The sequence below is a fragment of the Hevea brasiliensis genome, chromosome 1 (assembly GCF_030052815.1).
Source record: "Hevea brasiliensis isolate MT/VB/25A 57/8 chromosome 1, ASM3005281v1, whole genome shotgun sequence".
NCBI classification, from domain to species: Eukaryota; Viridiplantae; Streptophyta; class Magnoliopsida; order Malpighiales; family Euphorbiaceae; genus Hevea; species Hevea brasiliensis.
Genome location: NC_079493.1, coordinates 6,182,705 through 6,206,616, shown reverse-complemented (window position 1 = coordinate 6,206,616; position 23,912 = coordinate 6,182,705). Strand labels below are relative to the sequence as shown.

At 35.5% G+C, this 23,912-nt stretch overlaps 1 protein-coding gene and 1 long non-coding RNA gene across 2 annotated transcripts; both read right to left on the bottom strand.

Annotated features, from left to right (window-relative positions):
- Positions 1-290: 290 nt before the first annotated feature.
- LOC110651424 (endochitinase EP3) lies at positions 291-1,490 on the bottom strand. The gene is made up of 2 exons (XM_021806771.2): positions 1,005-1,490; positions 291-906 (listed from the first exon to the last, which is right to left on the bottom strand). The coding sequence occupies exons 1-2, from the start codon at positions 1,417-1,419 to the stop codon at positions 500-502; spliced, it is 822 nt and encodes a 273-aa protein (XP_021662463.2). The 5' UTR covers positions 1,420-1,490; the 3' UTR covers positions 291-499.
- Positions 1,491-8,352: 6,862 nt separating this feature from the next.
- Positions 8,353-10,684, bottom strand: LOC131178584 (uncharacterized). The gene is made up of 2 exons (XR_009147506.1): positions 10,223-10,684; positions 8,353-9,731 (listed from the first exon to the last, which is right to left on the bottom strand). It is a non-coding gene; the product is annotated as an uncharacterized LOC131178584 (long non-coding RNA).
- Positions 10,685-23,912: the final 13,228 nt, after the last annotated feature.

Here is a 23,912-nt window from a genome sequence, read left to right as displayed (position 1 = left end):
CTCTTGGACGTCTTTTGTATCACAAACATAAAGATAAGCTTCAGCTCCTATGAGACTATGACTTTCGCCATCAACTTACTTGAGGGGAGGTGTTAGGATAAGAAGGATATCTGTATCCTTTGTATCCCATATTTTGAATGTTTTTCAAATTGTTACCGTGTATTGTTCTTCTTGTACTTTTTCATATATAAGCATCTCTTGTAATCATTTATACATAATAGAAAAATAATCTTTTCCAAACCTTTACACTGCAAACGTCACAATGGCCCTTCTACATAGCTAGAAGAAAGTTAATGCAAAATCTACTCTCCTTGGTTATCTTCATTGAAAAAGTTCATTGGTTATCATTTCACTTAATTAACAAACTTAATTGCACTATTTATTTCCTTTTAGGCCCAACAGAAATCAAAATCAAACTAGCATTACAAAGAAAATGCATACCTGAAAAAAAAAGAAGAAAAAAAGAGCAAAATATGAATGTATTTCTGACGTAGTCGTCCTAACAAGTGAGATTATCCCCTGGGGCAACGCCAAGTTGGCTGCAATAATCAGTATAATACCCTACGCGGGCTTGAACGGTAGCAGGGTTTCCACCATCGCATTCAAGAGCACCATTAATGGCTCGAATCGTCGCCCCAAACCCTTGGCTTATGACGGGTTGGACACTGTTCATCCAATACCAGAGAGCAGTCTTAAATGAAATCAATGGATCATTGGCTACAGTTTCGGGAGAGTTCAATCCGTCGAACCCAATGCTTTCTCCCGCTGGTCCATAGTTGAAGTTCCATGATAGTTGAATTGGTCCGCGGCCATAGTATCCTTTGTCAGGATTACATGGATATTGTGTGTTGTCCTCGTCACAGTAGTCCCTGGAAGCACCATTTATCTCTTCTATGTAGCAAAAGTCTGCACATAACAAAACATTTGGTTAATTATCATTTAACTCATATTTCTAGCTCGTATTTTGTGCTGTGTTAAATAGCTCATAGGGCAAGAAATCTTACGTCCAGTCTCATGGGTGACATGTGCAAAGAAAGCTGCGATCTCACGCTTGGAATCATCAACTGACCCAACCCTGCCGAACCTAGGATACGAGCTCAGAGCATCAAGAAACACCTCTCGAGAGTAGAAGCTCTTTCCCACACAACTATCCTCAGCCTGATCAATTATTCCATTGAAAAATTCTGTTGTCACGATATCAGGCACTGAGACATCATTTGTAGGAGGAGGAGCAATGCAAGGACCTTCTTGGCACCCAGTGCCACAATATTCTTCGGTGGTGCCACAGAAACCCCATCTGCTACAGCACTCATTTGCTGCACAGCCACAGTTTTGAGCCACTACGTAAGCTGGTAGGACACCAGCGAAAATTCCTGCTAAAACAATGATTGCCAAGTTTTTTCTTGTAAGAGTTGCCATTTCAGCTTGAGATGGAGAAAGAGATGCTTGGGATGTGAATAGAGGCTGTAAGCTTATTAAATTTATAGGATTTCAGAGATGTCAAATGGATGGTTTTGGGTGCCGAATAGTCAACATGAGCATGCAATTAATTATCCAGAAGGCGTGTTCTTTGCGGGTACATGTCTGACTTTGACTTGTTACAAAGCACGTTTGGGGATATAGCTTTGAAAAGTCTTCATTTTTCAATTTCAAATCCATGGCCAGGACTGTATAATCATTATTTAATTATCTCTTAATCATTCACCTGTTCTTTCATCTATTGGCTTGTGCAATATATCACTGAGCAAGAATTTTTCATTATTCACGCCATTTTTAATTTCCCATGTCATATTTTAATTAAATGAATATTTAACTCAAAATTATTCAGTTTATTTGGTAAATAAGATTATCTTTATTTTATTGACGAAAGTTTTGTTTTTGTCAATAAAATATTTAAAATTAAATTTAAAGTTTCTATATTTTTTAAATTATGAAAAATCAAATAAATTAAATATAATTAAAAGAGAAATTCTTGCCTAAACTTGGTCTACTACTCTAAGACACAAATATATAAAATTTATATATTTAATAAATGAGTCTCGTTACATAATAAATTAAATTTAAATAAAAAATTTTTATTTTATGTCTGACTTTTAATTAAACTTTCATTTATTGTAGAGAAAGTTGAATTATTCAAATGTAAACTCACATGTGATGCATCTAGAAATGTATTAATTTGGGCACTATTGTCTGGCAAAGATAAGGTCTTCCATGTAACCTATTCTTTATTGGTTCCTCTAGAAATAGGATTGATATTGGTGAAATATTAAATTAACCACCACCACCCAAAAGGTGATATGGACAAGCATTAAGGCCAAAGTTTGGTACTAATCCTTACTCCTTGTAAATTTGATTTCTTTCAGCCTTATAGATATCTGTAGGATGAATTTCCTTTTTATGAAAGTGTTTAAGATGTTAATAATGCTATCACCAAATTCACAAATAATTACAACATTTAATTACGACATGACGTATTATCCCTTAATTACGAGACAAGAATTAACCAAACAAATCCTTGGTATAGATACAACATTGCCTACTTAAATATCAATAGATCTCAAGTCTAAAAATGTTGTAATACTGGTTGTGGTGTACATCTCCCATCAATTAAAAAAATTATATTATCAAAAAACTTTTATGGCAAAAATAATTCTGTATTTTAATAAAATTAATTATTTATTTCATATATTTTAAAAAATATATTATTTTAGTTCCTACATTTTATTTTTTAAAATTATTTAGTTTTTTTGTCAAATTTTTTATTAGTTAATAAATTTTAATTTTAATTAAACTACTATTTAATCTTAGCTATTTTAGTGAAATTAATTAATTAGTCCCTTTATTTTAAAAGCACTACTATTTACACTATTTTATTTAAACTATTTTGCTGATTTCTGTATTCTGAAAACATAATATGTAAAAAAAAAAAACTCTTTGATGAAAATTAAATTTTTTTCCTGTGTGTAGAATAAATCTGAATTTATATATATATATATATATATATTTTTTTTTTTTTCAAAAAAGGTTCAAGTGTTTCATTTAATTCCTTAAGCATCATCATTTTTGTGTTTTTTCTATTGAGAAATAATTTTTCTAAAGTATTGCATTGATTACTTAGAGATTTAAGGAACCAATTAACCTTTTTGCACACTTAGCTTATACTATTTTTCTATCAAAAGATAAAAAGAAGAGAGAGAATGAGGAGAAGGATGTGGATGTAGAGGGGAAGAAATAATATAAGAGAGAAATAAGAGAGGATAAGAGAAAATTAAATAAAAGAGAGAGGGTCAAGGTAGTTTAGAAATTAAAAAAAAAAAGTTTGAAAAGAGTTAATGCAATTAAATTACTAATTAATGTGCTTTTAAAATATAAAAATTAACTAATTAATTTCATAAAAATAGGGAAACTAAATAATAATTTAATTAATATTAAAATTTACTTACTAAGAGAAAAATTGATAAAGAGATTAAATAGTTTAACAGATTAAAAATAAGGAGTGTTTTTTTTTTTAAATAAAGAGAATAAATAGTTAATTTTATTAAAATGTAAAAATTAAATATTAATTTTCTCTATTAATTACATAAAAGAATAATTTTATTATTCCGTTCTTCCTATAAAAATATGTTTACTTTTATTTTTGCACAAATTAAAATATATAATTAATATAATTAAAACAATATACTCCTTAATTAATTAATTTTATAAGATGACTCGTATTATTCCATAAAAATGAAACGACTCATGTTATTAAATTATTTTAAAACTAATTAATTTTTATTTTTTTAATATTAAATAAGATTATATTAAAATTAACAAATTAATTATTTTGAAAATAAACTATAATATAATATAAGTAAAAGTAGCCTATTTTCATGAGATAAAATGTAAATATTTTAAATTCAAGAGATAAATTTTATTTTAATTTTCACATAATTATTTATGAATGAAATTGTCAATGAAAAACATTAATTGTGGGCTGCCGTGAGACTTTGTCGCCTCCACCTCCAGGATACAACTGCAAGCCGTAGCCTTGAGTTGTGCGACTTTACATTTTCTAGGCAATTTTTATAGTTTGGTCTTTGAATTTTATTTTGTGTTTTAATTTTAATTTATTATTAAAAAAATTCTTAAATTTTAATTTTATTTTATAAAAATCTCTATTTAACTTATTGTAGCCAATTTTCAGGTAAAAAAAATGAAATTATATTTTTATTACAAAAATATAAATATCATCACAATAATCTATTTTTTAAAAATAATGAAAATTTATTATTCACTGTAAAGTGCTAAAACTGTATTTATAAATGTAATATTATAGTCTAGACAGAAATTTTTTGTCTTGAAATTTAACATTACAAGTTAGGGTGATTTTTTATAAAATAAAACTAAAATTTAAGAATCTTTTAATAATAAATAAAAGTTAAGGATAAAAGTGAAATATAAAGTAAAATTCAGGGACTGATTATAAAAATACCCTATTTTACTTTTATACGTAGGGCCACCTTCTTAAATAAGCCAAAAATATAGATTAATTAATTACTATTAGGCTTAAAAACTCTTGTCACTATGTCACGTTTAATTAATAAATAAATGTTAATTAAATATGAAATAATGTATAACATTTTTATGTGGTAATTATTCATTGATCAAAAGTAAAGCATTTGACATTCATTTATTAATTTATAAAATTGACAAATTTTAATCAAATTTGATTCCTTCCGATAAAAATTACATGCAATTGAGAGACTGATATGATTTTCAATAGCATGGTATACTTTTTGTCCCTACATTTGAAAGTATGAGATTTTAATGTGAATTATATATGGACTTAATTTTCTAAGTTCATATGAGAGACAATTTGATGACTTAATATCTATAACTTGATTTAAAATTTATTTGTTTAATTAGGATTTAATGACATATGTACAATTTGATTTAAAATTTATTTATTTAATTAAATTAAACCAAACAACCTAAATTTTAACCTAAAAGTTAAATGAATAGAATTGTTTTTTTCAGAAAAACATTTTTATTCAAAACTTCCCAATATTTAAATTAACATGAATTCTTTTTTGCATAAGCAACCAAAGGGTAAACTAATTAACCCACTCCAACAATGATCCAACTTGATTTGCAAAAAATAAAATACCCAAGATGACCCATAACCAAAGTCCATTCAACCCAATCCATTTGTCATCCCTATTGGGTTGTTTAACATAATCAACACGGATAAATTTTAATAACTGTTTTTGAACTTATATGATTGTAACATTATAGTACTTCAACTTTAAAATATAACATAAAACCCCTCAAACTTTTAAATTTTGCATAATAAATCCCTCTAACTTCCAATTACTGATTTTTCTAGTTAAATGTTGACGTGAACAGATCCACTGTGGTGCTTAGTTAGCATTTTTCTTTCCTTTCTTATGCAAAGTGTAAAATTATTCTCTCTACACATGAAAAGTTATTTTCTCTACAAAGAGTAAAAGGATTCAATTTACACATGACTTAAGAGAGGAAAGAGAAATAATGACTAAGCATTATGCTAGAATTGTCCGGGTCAATATCTAACTGGAAAACCAGTGATTGGAGGTTAGAAGAATTTTATTGTGCAAAATTTAAAAGTTGAGGTGATTTTATGTTACATTTTTAAATTAAAAGAATGTAGCATTACAACTATATAAGTTCAAGGATGGTTGCTAAAATTTACTCTAATTAGGGCTAAAAATTTTTACATGAGTCATTTATATAGCATGACATGTAGTTAGGTGCGTTTAGATTATGCATAAATGATTAATTTACATAAAATTCATGAAAATTTAAGATATAAATATAAATAGATTAATCCTATAATCTGAAATGCCATTATACAATTATTTAATATATGTTTAATAGACAAATATTAAAATATATATTTGAGGAGAAATATATTTTGTGTGTATTGCATTCATTGTAAATACAAGAGATAGACTAGGAAGAGCTAAAGATATATATAACAAATTAATGAAGGTTATCTACTCCCTTAAAACCCCCTTGCAAGCTAAAGGTAGGTCTAGAGAGCAACAGAAGCTTGTCTCAAAACTTCTCAATTTGGCGTTCTCCTAGCAGTTTAGTAAACGCATCTGCAATCTACTTCTCAAAGGAAATAAACTTTATTTGAACAGACTTTGCAGCAACTTGTTCCCTTACAAAATGAAAATTGAGTTCAATGTTTTGCACATGTATGAAAGATGCATCAATTGGAAAATATATAATGGCTCCAACATTATCACACCATAGTGTGCAAGGGAGCAAAAAAAATACCAAGCTCTGCCAATATGGATTTGATTCAGCCCTCCCTTGCAATACTACATCAATCAAAACAGAGTTGTTAAAAGAACAAAATTGACGCTCACCAGTATTTGTGTTTTTGAATTTCTTTCTTTTAGATATCTCCAAGATTCGATTAAAATCCCCATTAATAGGATAGAATCCAGCTCTGGAGATTTCATTTTATAAACTGTGTTGTTTAAAGTAATCACAGGATCCGTAAAAGAAAGCCAAAGTGCAATGAACGCTGTTAGGAATTAATGTCCTAGTAATAAGCAGAGTCCATCTTTTGAAAGAATCGGTAGTTTTGTTCTAAAAGATAGGGATTCCACCTATCGCCATGAAACGTCATCCGTACGGAGAATGAAGCTTCATATTAGACTTTTACTTTAGTTTAAGTCATCAGAAATTTGTTTTGCAATTTGATTAAGAGTGAAATTCTCATCGCCTTCAAAGATAAGATCATGACTCTTTCCAACCTGAAGAGTTAGTTCATTTCTTGGGGTGGAGAAGATTCTGATTATTCTGCAAGTATATAGAGCTATGGAGGACGTTCAAGTGTTTGATTTCATAATCAATGGCATAAAAATTGTTTGCCCTTGCACGATCTCTAGTTTACTCTTGCCACCAAGCGCTAACTTTGGATAGAGGCCCCATGGATCCACAATTGTATTGAATTTACTATGGTCCTTTATAGACTTTTTTTTCTATTATTTTTTTAATTTTGAAGTGAGAAAAGAGAATTTCACCATCCAAAATTTAGGTTGCCATTAGCCCTGTTTTGGTTGGGCTAGTGGGTAGACCCAGAAGAAGATCTCTCCCTTAGGTCTTATTTGGTTCAAACTCCTTACTTCTTGGGAAGTTCACTTTCCAAAAAGTAACTTACCCTAAGTTAATTTTCGAGGAGTGAAGGAAGTGACTTCCTTAATTTCAGTTGAAGTTAATACAAAATACCAACCAAATAAGCTGAATTTGTTAAGTTCTTGAGTGAAGTTACCCCCAAGTAAATTCACTTAGTCTTAACCATTACTTGGTTTTCCTAACATGGTATTGCGGTGTTTGGTGAAGGTTACTTATGTTGAAATTCAATTAGGTTTAAGGTTGGTTGGTGGTTTACAATGAATTGCTTATGAAACATATCATTTTCAAAATTGATAACAAAAGCATCAAGATCTGAAGAAAGGTGGTTGTCATTTGGAGTTTCAATTGGAGAGTTTTGATGCAAGTTATTCCTTTTATATTGAGGAAAGAGATCTAACGTTCCAGTATTTAAGGAATGACAACTATTTTGTTGACTTGAGCCACCCAAATCTTCTTCATGCACCAAGTAATAATTTATAATAGGATCAAGAAATTGCCTACAAATTAATATTTCCAGGAGTGGCCTGGCTGACTTCCACATCACCAAATAGATAAATCAGAATATTAAGGGAATCCATGTCACCTAATAGTTGGAGGATGGAGGACTTGTGACCTTTTGGTTAATGGTGAAAGCTTGGAAGAACTCATGCCATGGCTCTTCAGTAGATATGGTAGCGGACTTTATCAATGTCCATGACAATAATTTTGCTTCGAGAATTAGAAGAGTTTGTGCTCATTAGCAATCTTGCATAATCAAACTTGGATATCTCTCAAGTACTGTTGTCCACTCAAAGAAATTTACGACTCAAATTTCCAATCCATTAAAGAAATCCACTCATTTTAACTTGTCGAAACTCAACTTATTCACCAAGTGAACAAACGCTTCTTGAGCCTTTAACACATTTTTAATTAAACCATTAAAACCTACAACGTGTACAGTTTAGGGAAAATATCATGGAACCCAATTTGGGCATTAAAACACCAACTTTGTATCTTAAATTACAAAATTAAAAAGCCCAATATTGTCCCACATTGGTTTTGAGATAAGGTATTTGAACTATGTATATATGATTTGGATAAACCTTGTTCCTTTGAGTTAGCTTTTAGGATGAAATTAGACCGGTTCATTTTCTTTATGTGGTTTTCAAAGTATATCTTGCTTTAATATTGGGCCACCTATAGATATGTTTGTCTGTAAATTTCATACTTCAAATGTTCATACTTGGACATAATTGAATTGAAATAAGGTATTTGAGATATATATATATGACTTAGATAAATTTCCTCCCCTTGAACTAGCATTTAGGTGAAGTTAGATCTAGTCCATTTTCTCTACACCCAAGACTTGTCAACTTCAAATCAATGCCAAAAATTGGTCCCTACAATCAAGAATTGTATTTTAGGGAGACTAGTTCCCTCGAGCTCATTGGAGCCACCGATGTGGTCTTGTTGGTCTAGACACACCACTAGGTGTGCCTTGCCTCCAAGAGCACATTGGTAGCCACCATGTGCCTCCATTTGCTGTGGATTGCCAAAATTGTACCCTTTTTTAGCAACCTTCTCTATCCTCGATCTCCCTCCTTCGGCCACCATACTCTTCGCCGTTGGTCATGAATGGAAGCCTTAGGCAAAGAGAGTTCAACGTCTTCAATCTCGCCTTCATTTACCCTTGAAATACTTGGAAAATGCCAATTGAAATTTGCACTGCTGCTACCTCTTCACATCCCCATTTCATCGATGCTTCTCACTAACGATTTGCTTGCTGTCATCGACCAGGTCCGCCTAGCAGTTTTGGTGGTCATCGGTGGTCTACTGTCGCTGATTAGAGGGAAGGAAATGGGAGAAAATTGGTAGGGGAGAGAGTTCCTCTCCATTGCTGTTGTGAGTTTCAAGCTGTACCTCATTTTTAGACAAAATTGCTATGCCTCTCCATTATTGCAACTTAATAACTAAAGTCCAAAATCCTACATTTTAGGGTAATGCAAATTGTTGGTTCGATTTGACGATTTCAAATCGAACAAAACCAAAAGAATCCAAAACTAAAATTCAAGAAAAATTAGAACTAACCCGAATCAATGATCTAGGAATAACTAAATCTAACCAAATCAATAAATTTTGGTTCGATTCAATTCAGTATTTCGATTTTTTAGTCAAAATCATGCAAACAACATGCGTGAAATCATTCAACCAACAATCACAACAAATCAGTTAACACAAGTTGCTCAAATAATATTCCTTCAACCAATAATCACAGCCAATTAGCAAACCAACAATCATAGCAAATCAAAGGAACAATCAAAATTCATAATCTAAAATCAAAACTAAGAATAAAAAGAAATTAAAAGAATGAATCAAAACTTATCAACAATAAAAGAAGCTGAAATTACTATAAAGGATTACAGAGTACTTAAAAGCTTCAAAATTTGATAATTTCATAAAAACAATAATCCATAATATGAAATTAAATAACAATAAAAAAGTATTGATAGTAGATTGGGAAAGCAGATATGGAAATGATAAAGAATGAAAAAACCCCCCAAATCAATGCATCAAATGCCCTACAAATTACAGAAGAAAACCCCAAATCAACACAATAAATCAATAAACACCCATTAGACAGGGATGACAATGGGTAAAGTGATCATGGAAGTTTTCCTAATCGAATTTGAATTCAATTAATAATCTAAATACCCGAGCTCATCCCAGACCCAATTAAAATTTATTCTCATATCCAAACTTATCCCAAACTTGATTATTATTACTCGAAAAATACCCAAATTCGTCTAATTTTATATATTTTAATTACTAATCTACATTAAAAATATTTTTTTATTAATAATTTATTTTTTAAAATTTAATAATTCTATAAAATATTAAAATTTATTTATTTAAAATATAATATTTAAAAATTTATAAATATTATTATAAAAATTAAATATTTTAAATTTAATTAATTATTTATATAAATAGGTTCAGATAACGAATTCAATACTCGATTATATATATATTATTAAAATCCATTCTATTAGGGATCGGTTGGGTCCAATACCTGTAAATCCTTGACTCGTTGCCATCCCTGTCATTAGAGGCTAGCCTTGAGGAGACCTGGGACAAAGTAGAGTGAGCCACGAGAAAGAAATAGGCAAAGAGCACGATGCTGTGACACCACAAGCTGAGGAACGGCAAGTTGCAAGCATAGAGGGAGTCATGGAGAGCAGAAGCACTGAGAAGTGAAGAACTGTGAAGCCAAGCATCGAGAATGAGATAAGTCAAGAATCTGAAAAGAAGATTTGAGAACGTCTCAGTGAAGGTGAACACGAGGTGGAGAAAATGAAGGGAGAGATGATTAGGGATTGGAATTTTCGTTTTTATATCTAGGGTATAAAACGACAGTGTTTTTATACATATAGAAAATCAGTCAGTTCGATTTTATCTGTTTTTTCAGTGAAAAAATCAAACTGAATCAAAAACCAAAATTGTGAAAAACTTAAACCAAACCATACTAATTAAACTGAAAAACTGAACCAATTGAGCTGAATGGATTTTATTTGTTTATTAAAATGACAAGAATTTAAAACCAATCTTTAGATTCAAAATTTGTTTATTAAAAACCTAGAATATATATATATATATATATATATATATATATATATATATATATATATATATATATATATATATATATATAAAGGTGGAAATTCCGATTGTTAAATTGCTGGAAATAAAGCCGCATGTGGCCATGTCGATGCCTCTGTTTTGTTCAATCATGTAACGATCTCTAACTGGCAACCCCTTATTCCCTCGAGTGTAAACGCCACACTATTATCACTTTAAATATTAATTCAATCCGACCATACTCTTTGGCCTTTCAGATGTGCATAGGAGGCTTCAATTGTGGATATGTAGCCATGAAATGCAATTTTGAAACTGGTAAATTTTAGTAACAATGATTGAAATGCTCAGGGAATGATGTCCAATTGAACTTGATGATTTGGACAAATTCTAAGGTTTGCCAACCTCCTCCTTGTTGCTTAGTCATTTTTCTTACTTAAATTCGATTCATCATTGAGTTAAGACATAAGATACATGATAGGATTCACTTATTAAATATATAAATTTTATATATTTATATCTTAAATTTATGATAGTAACGATCTAAGCAAGAATTTTTCTAAACTTTTGTTGGGTATCCTATTTTCTTCTATGTTGTTTCTTGAAGTCCAAATTGCTGTGAGGATCCTGGCAAGCGATTAATTGTCACGACTCAACCTATGGGCCGGACCGACACTAGGACCTGGGCCAGCCTAAAGCCCCCGAGGCCCGTAGTAAGCCTAACTATTCCTTAACCCAACTCTAAGGCCCATTTGGGCCTAATTTCAAGAATTCAACCGGACAGAGTTCAGCCATAAAATAGACCTTTCAACGGGGAGTTTTTGACTCACCCGACCTGTAAACACAATATATATTAATTGGGGAGCTCAGCTCACCCTCCACATACTCATATCAACATAAAAATAAATGGGAGCTCAGCTACCTCATCTAGTCCATCAAACATGCATAAAATAATAAGTTTGTAGGCCCAAAATAACAATTTATATTACAGACCCAAATCAATTAAATATTTTTAACACATGCAGAAATTCTAGAAGTTTATAGAATTACAAAAACATGAATAGATGACCTGTGAGGGAGAAAAGCAGGTTAACCTCAAAAATATCCTTCTGTGGCCTGAAAAAATATTGAACAAGAGTAAGCATTCGACTCAGAGAGTAAAATATCAATTTCAACCATAATCTCTATAACTATCTAAAGCTAATGCACCCTTTAGAGTGAAATATAACATCAACAATATTTTCAATCATAGCATCAAAAAGGTAATTTGGAGCACTCACACACCCAGTAATATCAATCATAATATATGGGAGCTGATCCCCTATACAGCTCTCTTAAATCCAACCTGTGCCAGCGAAGAACTCAGCTCAGACTTCCACTTAATAACCAAATCGGGGTCCCAGCGAAGAACTCAAGCCGTGTCTACCCCGAAGGACCGGGTCCCAGCGAAGATCTCAAGTCGTGTCTACCCGTCCTATCCATAGTCCACACCACATCACACGCACGCCAACGCACGCACACTGCTCCAAATTACCACAACAACATCCATGGCACTTTAACAGTTATGAATGCAACATAAAACGTGCCTAGAGTTTAACTACATAGATATATACATATAAGTGATGCATGGGCATGCTTGAACATATAATAATATCGAAATTACAATTAAAATTAATATTTTACTCACAGACTTGACAACGGTCACTGTGGCGGCTGGGCGGAGGAAGAAGGCTGTCCCAGCTCACCTGATAATTTTATTACAATTATTTAGTAAATTTGACTCAATACAAACTAAGAAAAGACCAAATACGTCCTAAGTCGTGCCGAAAATCCGACAGAGTCTCCCCTATACCTAGGACCTACCCAACCTGCAAAAGGGCTCAAAATACACTTCTATATTCACAATCCATATATCCACAACTCAATCACATCACACAGCCCCTCCTGGGCCCATCCAAACAGTCATCCATCACAATATGTAAAATTTCACTTTAGTCCTTATAATTGACTCTTTTTGCAAAAACTACCCAAATGAACTCTTAAATTTCTAAAACTTTGCCCTGCGGTCCTTAGCAATATTACTAGGCTAATGCAGAAAGAATCATAATTTTCTGAGCTACCACTAATATTTTACGGATTTTTAATCTCATTTAAGCACTAGAAAATTACGAAAAAATAAGGTTTGGGTTTACCTATGCCGATTCCGACTTGGGGGACGCGCTCAGGACGTCTGACAATGGTGGGGTAGCTAAAACCTCGATCCAATTCGGAGACTTTTTCGGTAGCCGATCTGTCTGATCGGAAATTCACAAACCTGGACAACTATTGAATTTCCGCTAATTGAAGATACCTACATGAAGCCCACAACATGGGGGTTAGTATATAAAGTTTACGAAATTTTCTAAGCTCATTAAATGCTCGAAAAAACACTGCGAAGTTCCGTGGGACCCATCAAAAAACGGTGTCAGAAAATTTCGAAATTTATATTGCCGTGAAGCTCTCGACGAGTGGAGTGCTCTGGTACTCTCGGTTTTCTCGTGGGGTTCACGGTTTGCGAGAAATCTAGCCCAAAAGTCAAAATGGGCTAAAACTTCTCGGGCAAAAATTGGACAAACCACTCGATAGATTTCGGTATTTTTGGTGTCTATGGAAAGCTCTCGACGAGTAAATAGATTTAGATACAATACCCGGTCCGATTGGTGGCCGGATCAGCTAGATTTCGGCTGGGAAGACGAAGCGGCGTGCTTGCGCGTCGCGTCGCGTCGCTTTTTGCGCCTTTTGCCGGCGTTCTAGGCGGCCGAGGGAGGTGGTGGGAGCGCCCGTGGCTGGGTGGTGGGAGGCAGCCAGCGGCAAGGGGAGAAGGGAGGAGAGAGAAAATGGGAGAGAGGTCGGGACGCGCGCGGGGAGGAAGAAAAAGGAAGAAGCCAGTCCGATTCGATCGGTCCGATCCAATCCGGTTCGATTCTACCGGTTCGATTCAGAATACAAAATTTTGAATTTTTACTCTGCTTTGGGACCGAAAGCGAGGTCCAAAATTCTGAAAAAATTTCAGAAAACTCATAAAAATGCGTAGACTTTAAATATAATTTTAGCTTTGTCACGTGGTCTTTAAATTAATTTTTAAAAATCATCAAAGTTTATATTTTCGGAAAATCAAACCCGATTTCTAAAATCCAAAAAATTTCAAATACTTTCCTAAAATTCAAATAAAATAAAATATCAATATTTACCCAAAAATAATAAATTTAAAAATTAGGGGTGTTATATTCTTCACCCCTTACAGAAAATTCGTCCTCAAATTTTACACAAGGCAGAAGTACAGGATTACACATTAAACAGATAAGGGTACTTGCTACGCATGTCCCGTTCTGACTCCCAGGTGCACTCTTCCACTGACTGGCTCCTCCACAAAACCTTAACCATAGGGATCTGTTTTGATCTTAGCTGTCTCACTTGGTAGTCCACTATGACTATAGGTTGCTCCTCAAACGTCAAGTTTTCTTTTAGCTCTATTACATCCGGCTGTAGTACATGAGAAGGATCTAGAATGTATTTCCTGAGCATGGAGATGTGAAACACTGGATGAACATGAGAAAGGTTGGATGGTAGCTCCAACCGGTAGGCAACTGCTCCAACTCTATCAGTAACCTCAAAAGGTCCAATATACCGAGGTGCCAACTTGCCCTTCTTTCCAAATCTCATGACTCCCTTCATCGGAGAAACCTTCAGGAATACATAGTCGCCTACTGCAAACTCCACATCCCTCCGTCTGGGGTCTGCATAACTCTTCTGCCTACTGAAAGCTATTTTCAATCGTTCCCTGATTAAAGGAACTATCTCTGAAGTGTACTGCACTAGGTCTACATCATGCACCTTCGCTTCTCCCATTTCCGTCCAACACAGAGGAGACCTACACTTTCTTCCATATAGTGCCTCATAGGGTGCCATTCCTATGCTGGAGTGGTAACTGTTGTTGTAGGCAAACTCCACCAAAGCTAGCTGATCATCCCATTGACCTCCAAAATCCAAAACACTCATGCGAAGCATTTCTTCCAGTGTTTGGATTGTCCTTTCGGACTGTCCTTCTGTCTGAGGGTGGAAAGCAGTACTAAAGTTCAACTGTGTGCCAAGTGCCTCCTGCAACTTCCTCCAAAACCGAGAAGTGAACTGGGGCCCTCTGTCAGATATTATGGAAGCAGGAACTCCATGCAATCTGACTATTTCTCGAATGTAAAGCTGGGCGTACTGTGCCATAGAATATGTAGTCTTCACAGGTAAGAAGTGAGCTGATTTAGTTAGGCGATCTACAATTACCCATATCGAATCATATCCTAGTGTGGTATGAGGCAACCCAGTCACAAAATCCATAGTAATCATTTCCCACTACCATTCTGGGATAGGGAGCTCTTGCAGCTTCCCTGACAGTCTCTGGTGTTCAAACTTCACCTTTTGACAAGTCAAGCACTTGGACACGAAGTCTGCTATGTCTCTCTTCATGCCCTTCCACGAATAACTATCTTTCACATCTTGGTGGAGCCTGGGTGGATATTGTACAGTGTATAGTGTGCCTCTCGCATGATTTCATTTCTGAGATTGTCCATACCGGGCACACATTTCCTAGAACCTTGCACTAGGGCGCCATCATTGGCAAATCCACACTCACTACCTTCACCTTGCTGTACTCTTTCTATGATCTTCATCAATTGTTGGTCTCTGTGCTGGAAAACTCTAACTCTGTCTCGCAAGTCTAGCCTCACTAAAGAATGAGCCAACAATACCCCCTCATCTGAAAGATCTAGGATTAAACCTTGATCCATCAACTCATGTACTTCCTGAATCAACGGTCTCTTCTCTGCTGAAATGTGCGCCAAGCTACCAGAGGATTTTCTGCTCAAAGCATCTGCTACTACATTGGCCTTCCCAGGGTGATATTGGATGGTGCAATCATAGTCCTTTAGAAGCTCCATCCATCTCCTCTGTCTCAGTTTAAATCCCTCTGTTGGAAGATGTGCTTCAAACTCTTGTGGTCGGTGTATATCTCTCACACTTCACCATACAGGTAGTGTCTCCAGATTTTTAGTGCAAAGACTACAGCCTCTATTTCCAAATCATAGGTGGGGTAGTTCTGCTCATGCCTATTCAGCTGCCTTGAAGCATAAGCCACTACTTTTCCATTCTGCATCAAAACACACCCTAAGCCAACTCTGGAGGCGTCACAGTACACGGTATATCCTTCGCCACTCATCGGTAGTGTCAACACCGGGGCGGTGGTTAGACACCCCTTAAGCTTCTGGAAACTCTCCTCACAGTCATCTGTCAAAATGAATGGAACACTCTTCTGAGTTAACTTAGTTAGGGGAGCCGCTATCATGGAAAAATCTTGCACAAAACGCCTATAGTAGCCAGCTAAGCTTAAAAAACTTCACACCTCAGTGACTGTTGTAGGCCTAAGCCAATCAGTTACAGCTTCAATTTTCTTGGGATCCACTTGAATACCTTCATGAAACCACGTGTCCCAAGAATGAGATGCTTTCTAGCCAAAATTCACATTTTGAAAATTTGGCATATAGCTGGTGCTCCCTCAAAGTCTGCAACACCATTCTCAAGTGCCACACGTGTTCTTCCTCGGTCCGAGAGTATACCAAAATGTCATCTATGAATACGATGACAAAACGGTCCAAAAATGGCTTGAACACCCTGTTCATCAAGTCCATGAAGGCTGCTGGTGCATTAGTGAGTCCAAAAGATATCACCAAGAACTCATAATGACCATATCTTGTCCTGAATGCTATTTTGGACACGTCCTCATTCCTGATTCTCAACTGATGGTAGCCTGATCGCAGGTTTATCTTGGAAAAGAATCTAGCCCCTTGGAGCTGATCAATGTCACACCTTACCCCTCCATAAGGTAAAACATGATCCCGTAGAATACTTAATGAACTACCGAACTTCACCTACCGATAACCCATTAAGTACCCTACAAGGGATTTTAAAACGATTTTCTTACATTTTGGAAGTGGTGAGCATTTTGATAAGAATTTAAAACCATTTATTCAAGTTTAAATACTAATAAAAAATTTTGTCCATTTTAGTTTTGCCACAAATTTTATAAAAATTTTGACAGAGTTCCCTCTATATTTTGAGAAACCAGTTCTTTAAAGACCTGTAAAAAGCACTTCCAAAAATATTTCACAACTCCCAACCACTAATAATTCTCAAATCAATTCAATTCAAGGCACTTCAACTAATTTTACAATACAAATCAAGGTTTCTCATCTCAAAATATTTAATATCTTCATTAACAAAACATAATGTAGGAAATTCATATGTACAAATATTAAATTACTGCAGAAAATCCAAAATAATATTATTACAATTTATTTACAACTGCTCGACTTTATATTGATACATACAATATTTCTATATTTACATCAAAATTTATCTACAAGGGCATAAAATAATACCCGTACAAAAGATCAATGTAATCCTCGATTTAATCGCAGCTCACTCTGCTGCTTTTTCCTTGCTCTTATCTGCGACAGCAAAATAAGCCATCGCTGAGTATAAAAATACTCAGTGGTGGACAATAAAAATTTAAAATGCCATAAATAAATCATTCGTTGCCAAACACAATTTAAATATTTGTCAATCACATTTCCTCAATATCAAAGTCCATAATGATACCATTTTGTCAAATAATCCATTAAATATAGTTTAGTTAGACAATTTCATAAACACAGTGTTGCCAAAGTCATACATAACTTAAGCAATGACACAAAATTTTCGATCAATGCCGTGTTGTACACCACGACAAAGCAATCTACAACCCCATTAATCGAAACCAATGAGGGAGGTGGCTAGCTAGCTAATGAGTACTCATCCGATCTCGATCTCAACTGGTAAGCTAGAGAGGGAGGAAAATAAATGATCTCAACCCCATAAATGGAGGAGGAATAATAAGTAACTGTCATGCTAAGTGTGAATCAAAAATCCATTTGAAACATTTCATTCAAATATTGCATACAAAAATCAAATCAATTTCCAAAGTTACAATTTGGTCACAAGGTGGCAACACAAAAGTTCATAAATTCATAATACGTACTAAATCAATTTTTCAAGGATAAAATGCTTAAATAGGGTTTATTGTGCACAAACCTGACTGGAGTCGCCTCTAGGCCTTGACTCAGTCTTTAAGGGCTTCCAAGTCTTTTTCAGCTGAAACACACAATTTCACAGTGTTTCAGTACCATAACTTAGCATAAATCTAAAAATAAATTTCACTTCATTTTAACTAGCTCTATTGCGTTAAATTCGACGTTCTCGAAGTTTTTGTGTTTCGGGTTACTATTTACTACACTATTCAAGTCAAATTGTTGACTTTTTAAGGCTTAATAGGTATGGGAACTCCAACTTCACCCACATACCACATTTTGGTCATTAAACTTATTGGTTTTGGTCATTTTCTCAAAGCTTAGGTCATTTTGGCAAAATTGCCAATTTTCGATTTTGGTGCTCCGAAATTGCACTGTTCCATTGGTCAATCTACTGTTGGAATTTGGCAAAAGTTCCTTCATAGAAAATATTCCTTATTGTCTTAAGTGTATTCTCATTTTTGGATCACCCCAATCGGAGTTTTTTAGCTCAAGTTATAGCCAAAATACGATTCGCTCACGTGCAATCGCTCATGCTGAGATTTTGGTTTTGGCAGATTTTTGGTCCAATTTTGTTCAGTAATTTGATGAAGTTAAGTTCATAATTTGGTCTAACTTTCTTCATATGAAATGTTCTACTATATCTTAGGTTTCCATCGGTTTAAGAATAGCCTAAATCAGAGTTTTCTAGAGAGAGTTATAGCCATTGGAACTTTACTGCTCAATGGCAATTCTGCAGAATTGCAGGTACAGTAACTCCACTTTGCTCAATAATTTGACTAGGTTAATGGCATAATTTGGGATAGTGTTATTCATGAAAGTTTTAGGTCTATATCTTATCTAATTGCTGGTAAAATTTTAGGTCAATTTGACCTTCCTAGCTCGAGTTATGACCAAATGAAAAGTTACTGTTCATTTGGTCAGTTTGGTGTAGTGGCAGCCTACTCTCAATTCACTTTGGTCATTTGGTTCACCCAGTTTTGGTCAGTTTTTGGGCATGGTTCCTTAATGAAAATTGTGCCCTTATATGTCTATTTTCATCCCCAATTGGTGGCATATCAATTTGACTTGTAAAATTTCCGTTTTGGTCCTTCAAATTGGTTTGGTCATGCTGCAATTAACCTACGAATTTGTCTTCCATTCTAACAATTCCCATACATTTCCTTTGGTCATTATTGACCATTTTTCAGTCCACAATTGGTCAAAGATATCATTTATGCATTTCTCCAAAATTTGGTTCACAAACCCTAACATTCAAACCCTAAACTCACAACTTTGTTACCATTAACAATTTCAAAGTTCTAAACTATCATCATTCAACTAATTAAGGTTTTTATACTCATTCAAATCCTTTAAATTCATGCAATTCATACTCCCTTCAAGCTGGCCAAAAATTCAGTTTGTCCTTCCCCCATATTTTTATTTCATTTCCTTAATCCTAAGTTCATTTCAACCATTGCATATGCATTTAAAGAAGTAAAATAATAAGTTAGCACACTAACCTTTCTTAAATCTTCAAAACCCTAACTTTTGCTCTTCTTTCTTCTTGTAATCTCCTTCTTAAGTAGTAATAACAAACTTTAGTAGAGTTTTTAGGGAAGTTATGTAAATTGGGTGAAGGAATTCAAGCTTAGATGTAAGCTTAGATGAAGAGAATTCATGGAGGTTTTTGGGAAGAAAATAGGGCGGCACAATGGAAGAAGGAAATGAGGTTTTTAAATTTTTTTTTCTATTTATTTTTTTCTATTAGTTCTTTAATTTAATTCTCGATTCCAAAATTTTCTTTTCTCCGATTTTATTTGACAGTTAGGTCAGGAGTCAGCTCTCGGGGTCAATTGACCAAATTGCCCCTCGCCGGTTCATCCCGGTTTGTAAATAATTCCATATTTCTTCTGGCTCCCTGACCTAATTATTTGATCAAGTTAACGATTCTTTTCGTGATTTTCTCTTTTCCACTGTGTTCATAAGGGTCCTAAGGACCGTAGCGTCACTTTTTACGGTTCGAAATTTGAGTTTAAAACGACTTCGCAGTCGTTCCCGAGGAGGTCACCCATCGCTGTGACTCTCGGCTCGTTTAACCTCTTATGTTCTGTTTTTCTTATTTATAGTTAACTAATTAAACATTACTAATTATTTGTGTTTATGGCTTCTCAAGTTTTCTTAAGTGTGGCCCTAATCCCATTAATTTTCCGGACCGACACCGGTCACCGGAACAGTGAAATATACCAGGCTATACCAATAGGGGTGTTACAATTCTCCCCCCCTTAAATAAATTTCGTCTCGAAATTTTACCTGGTATCAATCTCTGAACAGCTGTGGATGTTGTCTCCTCATGTCCTCCTCTCGTTCCCAAGTAGCTTCTTGGCCTGAATGATGGTTCCACAGCAGTTTTACCAATGGTATCTGCTTGTTCCGTAGCTGCTTCACCTCATAAGCCAGAATCTTTATGGGTTCTTCTTCATATGTGAGGTCTGGATTTACTTCAATTTCCTCTACTGGTAGTACATGAGATGGGTCTGATCGATACCTCCTCAACATAGACACATGGAAGACATTATGTATCTTTTCCAACTCTGGAGGTAGTGCCAACTGATATGCCAAAGGACCCACTCTTTCCAATACCTCATATGGCCCGATAAAACAAGGACTTAGTTTCCCCTTCCTGTCGAATCTCATAATCCTCTTCCAAGGAGAAACTTTGAGGAAAACTTTCTCACCCACTGCATACTGAATATCCCTTCTTTTCAAATCAACATAGGACTTCTGACGGTCTGATGCAGCTTTAAGTCGACCTCTGATCACCCTGATTTTCTCTTCAGTCTGTTGAGCTATTTCGGGTCCAATCATTTTTCTTTCACCCATGTCATCCCAACACAACGGGGTTCTACATTTTCTGCCATACAAAGCTTCATATGGAGGCATCCCAATGCTTGATTGGTAGCTGTTGTTGTAAGCAAACTCAATCAAAGGCAAGTGTGTATCCCAACTACCCTCAAACTCAATCACACAAGCCCGTAGTATGTCCTCCAAGATCTGAATTACCCTCTCAGACTGGCCATCTGTCTGTGGGTGGAATGCAGTACTGAAGTTCAATCTAGTTCCTAAGGCTCTCTGAAGACTACCCCAGAATCTAGAAGTGAACCTAGGATCTCTGTCTGATACAATAGATGCTGGCACTCCATGCAGTCTCACAATCTCATCTATGTATAACTTGGCTAATTTTTCTAAACTGTAGTCCATCTGAACTGGCAGAAAATGAGCATACTTAGTTAGTCTGTCGACAATAACCCATACTGCATCATGACTCTTCTGTGTTCTCGGAAGTCCCATCACAAAATCCATTGTTATTCTTTCCCATTTCCATTCTGGCACTGGTAGTGGATGTAACAACCCAGTTGGCACTTGATGCTCTGCCTTTACTTGCTGACAAGTTAGGCATTTGGATACAAACTCTACCACATCTCTTTTTAAACCCATCCACCAGTAATGCTCCTTTAGCCCTCTATACATTTTTGTACCACCAGGGTGCATAGCAAAAGGAGACTCATGTGCTTCCTTCAAAATGATCTGCCTCAAATCAACATCATTAGGAACACACATTCTGCCTTGGTGTAGCAGTAAACCATCATCTCTGATTGAGAACTCTGGTTTCTTACCCTGCTGGACTTCTTCCATCAGCTTCTGATACTTCTTATCATTCTGAGCAGCCATTCTAATATGTTCAATTAATACTGGCTGTACATGCCATGCAACTGCAGTCTGCCCCTCATCATTAATCTCTAAACTAGCATGTAATGATCTCAACTTATGTACCAAAGACAAAGGAGTAACCTGTAGACTTGCCATAGTCTTGCGACTTAGGGCATCAGCCTTAACATTAGCTTTCCCTGGCTGATAGTCTATCAGACAATCATAGTCTTTTATCAACTCTAACCACCTCCTCTGTCTCAAATTCAACTCTTTATGGGTGCCCAAATACTTCAAACTCTTATGATCTGTGTAGATGTAACACTTCTCCCCATACAAATAATGTCTCCAGATCTTAAGAGCAAACACAATTGCTGCAAGCTCCAAATCATGTGTTGGATAATTCCTCTCATGCGGTTTCAGCTGGCGTGATGCATAGGCAATGACATTTCGATCTTGCATCAACACACAACCTAACCCGTTGTGAGAAGCATCGCTGTAAACTGTATATTCTTTACCCGGTGTAGGTAAAGTCAGGACTAGAGCCTCAGTCAAACATCTCTTCAATTCATCAAAACTTTGCTGGCATTTGTCCGTCCACTGAAATTTCACATCCTTTCTAAGTAGCTTGGTCAATGGAGATGCCAACATGGAGAACCCCTTCACAAATCGACGGTAGTATCCGGCTAAACCCAAAAAACTGCGAATCTCTGTGACATTTCTGGGTGGCTTCCAATTAAGGACAGCTTCAATTTTGCTAGGATCTACCTTAATATCCCTCTTCTGATACTACATGCCCCAAAAAGGATATCTCCTTCAGCCAAAATTCACACTTCGACAATTTGGCATATAGCTGTTTCTCTCTCAAAGTCTGCAGTACAATCCGCAGATGTCTATCATGCTCTTCTGCATTCCTCAAATAGACCAATATATCATCAATAAATACCACAATAAACTGATCGAGGTATAGTTTGAAGATAGTGTTCATCAGATCCATAAAAGCAGCCGGAGCATTAGTTAACCCGAATGGCATGACCAAGAACTCATAATGGCCATAACGGGTTCTGAAGGCAGTTTTAGGTATACTCTGCTCTTGTACTTTCAGCTGATAATAGCCTGACCTCAGGTCAATTTTGGAGAATACAGCTGCACCCCTTAACTGATCAAACAAGTCATCAATGCGGGGTAATGGATATCTGTTCTTTATTGTCACCTTATTCAACTACCGATAGTCAATACATAAATGGAGAGTGCCATCTTTCTTCTTTACAAACAACACTGGCGCTCCCCAAGGTGACACACTAGGGCGGATAAAGCCCTTGTCAAGCAATTCTTGCAATTGCACTTTCAATTCTGCTGGTGCCATTCTATAAGGTGTTATAGAGATTGGGTCCACACCAGGCATAACATCAATTTCAAACTGCACCTCTCTTTCTGGAGGTAATCCTGGCAATTCATCAGAAAATACATCCAGAAAGTCACATACAGTAGGAATGTCCTTCAGTGCTGGACTCCCCACTTGGGTGTCTATCACATATGCTAAGTACGCCTCACACCCTTTTCTAATCATTTTCCTGGCCAGTGCAGCTGAAATGATGTTTGAAGGCATTAACTGTCTCTCCCCATGTATTACTACATCACCATACTGAAGAAGGCCAAAAGTGACTGTTTCGCCTCTGATCAATCATGGCGTGATGCACAGCTAACCAATCCATGCCCAAGATAATGTCATAATCTCAAGGGCATTTCAATTAAGTCGACAGAAAAGTGTGTCCTTGGATCACCAAAGGATCCCCTATATAGCCTATTTACCACGACTCTCGGCCTAATGGACTAGTTACTAGCACATCATAGTCCATTGGTACACAATGAATAGCAAGAGAACACATCACACTAGCACTAACATACGAATGTGTGGAGCCGTGATCAAATAACACATACACATCTTGGTCAAGGATGGAGAAAATACCACTACAACATCCGATGTTTGACCTCTTCCTCTGACGCATGGTATACACTCTAACTGGTGCACTACTGGATGCTGGCTGGTTAACAGTGCTCTGACTTCCAGGGGTGTTACCAGGACCCCTACCTCTGCCTCTACCTCTAGCAGCTGATTGTGACCCTCTAGGTGCAGAAACTTGGGTTGATCCTTCAGATGTGGCAAAAGATCCAGACCGGCGCGGACTAGTGCAATCCTTAGCGAAATGTCCGCTTCCTCCACAGTTAAAACATGCACCAGTAGCCTTGAAACAAACCCCACCATGAGTTCTACCACACGTTTCACAC

Excerpts from the sequence above, each read along its gene's own strand:
- LOC110651424 (XM_021806771.2), bottom strand. The coding sequence starts at position 1,419 with ATGGCAACTCTTACAAGAAAAAACTTGGCAATCATTGTTTTAGCAGGA. Across the intron at positions 907-1,004 it reads TGTCACCCATGAGACTGGAC|ACTTTTGCTACATAGAAGAG; the intron begins GTAAGATTTCTT and ends TGTTATGTGCAG.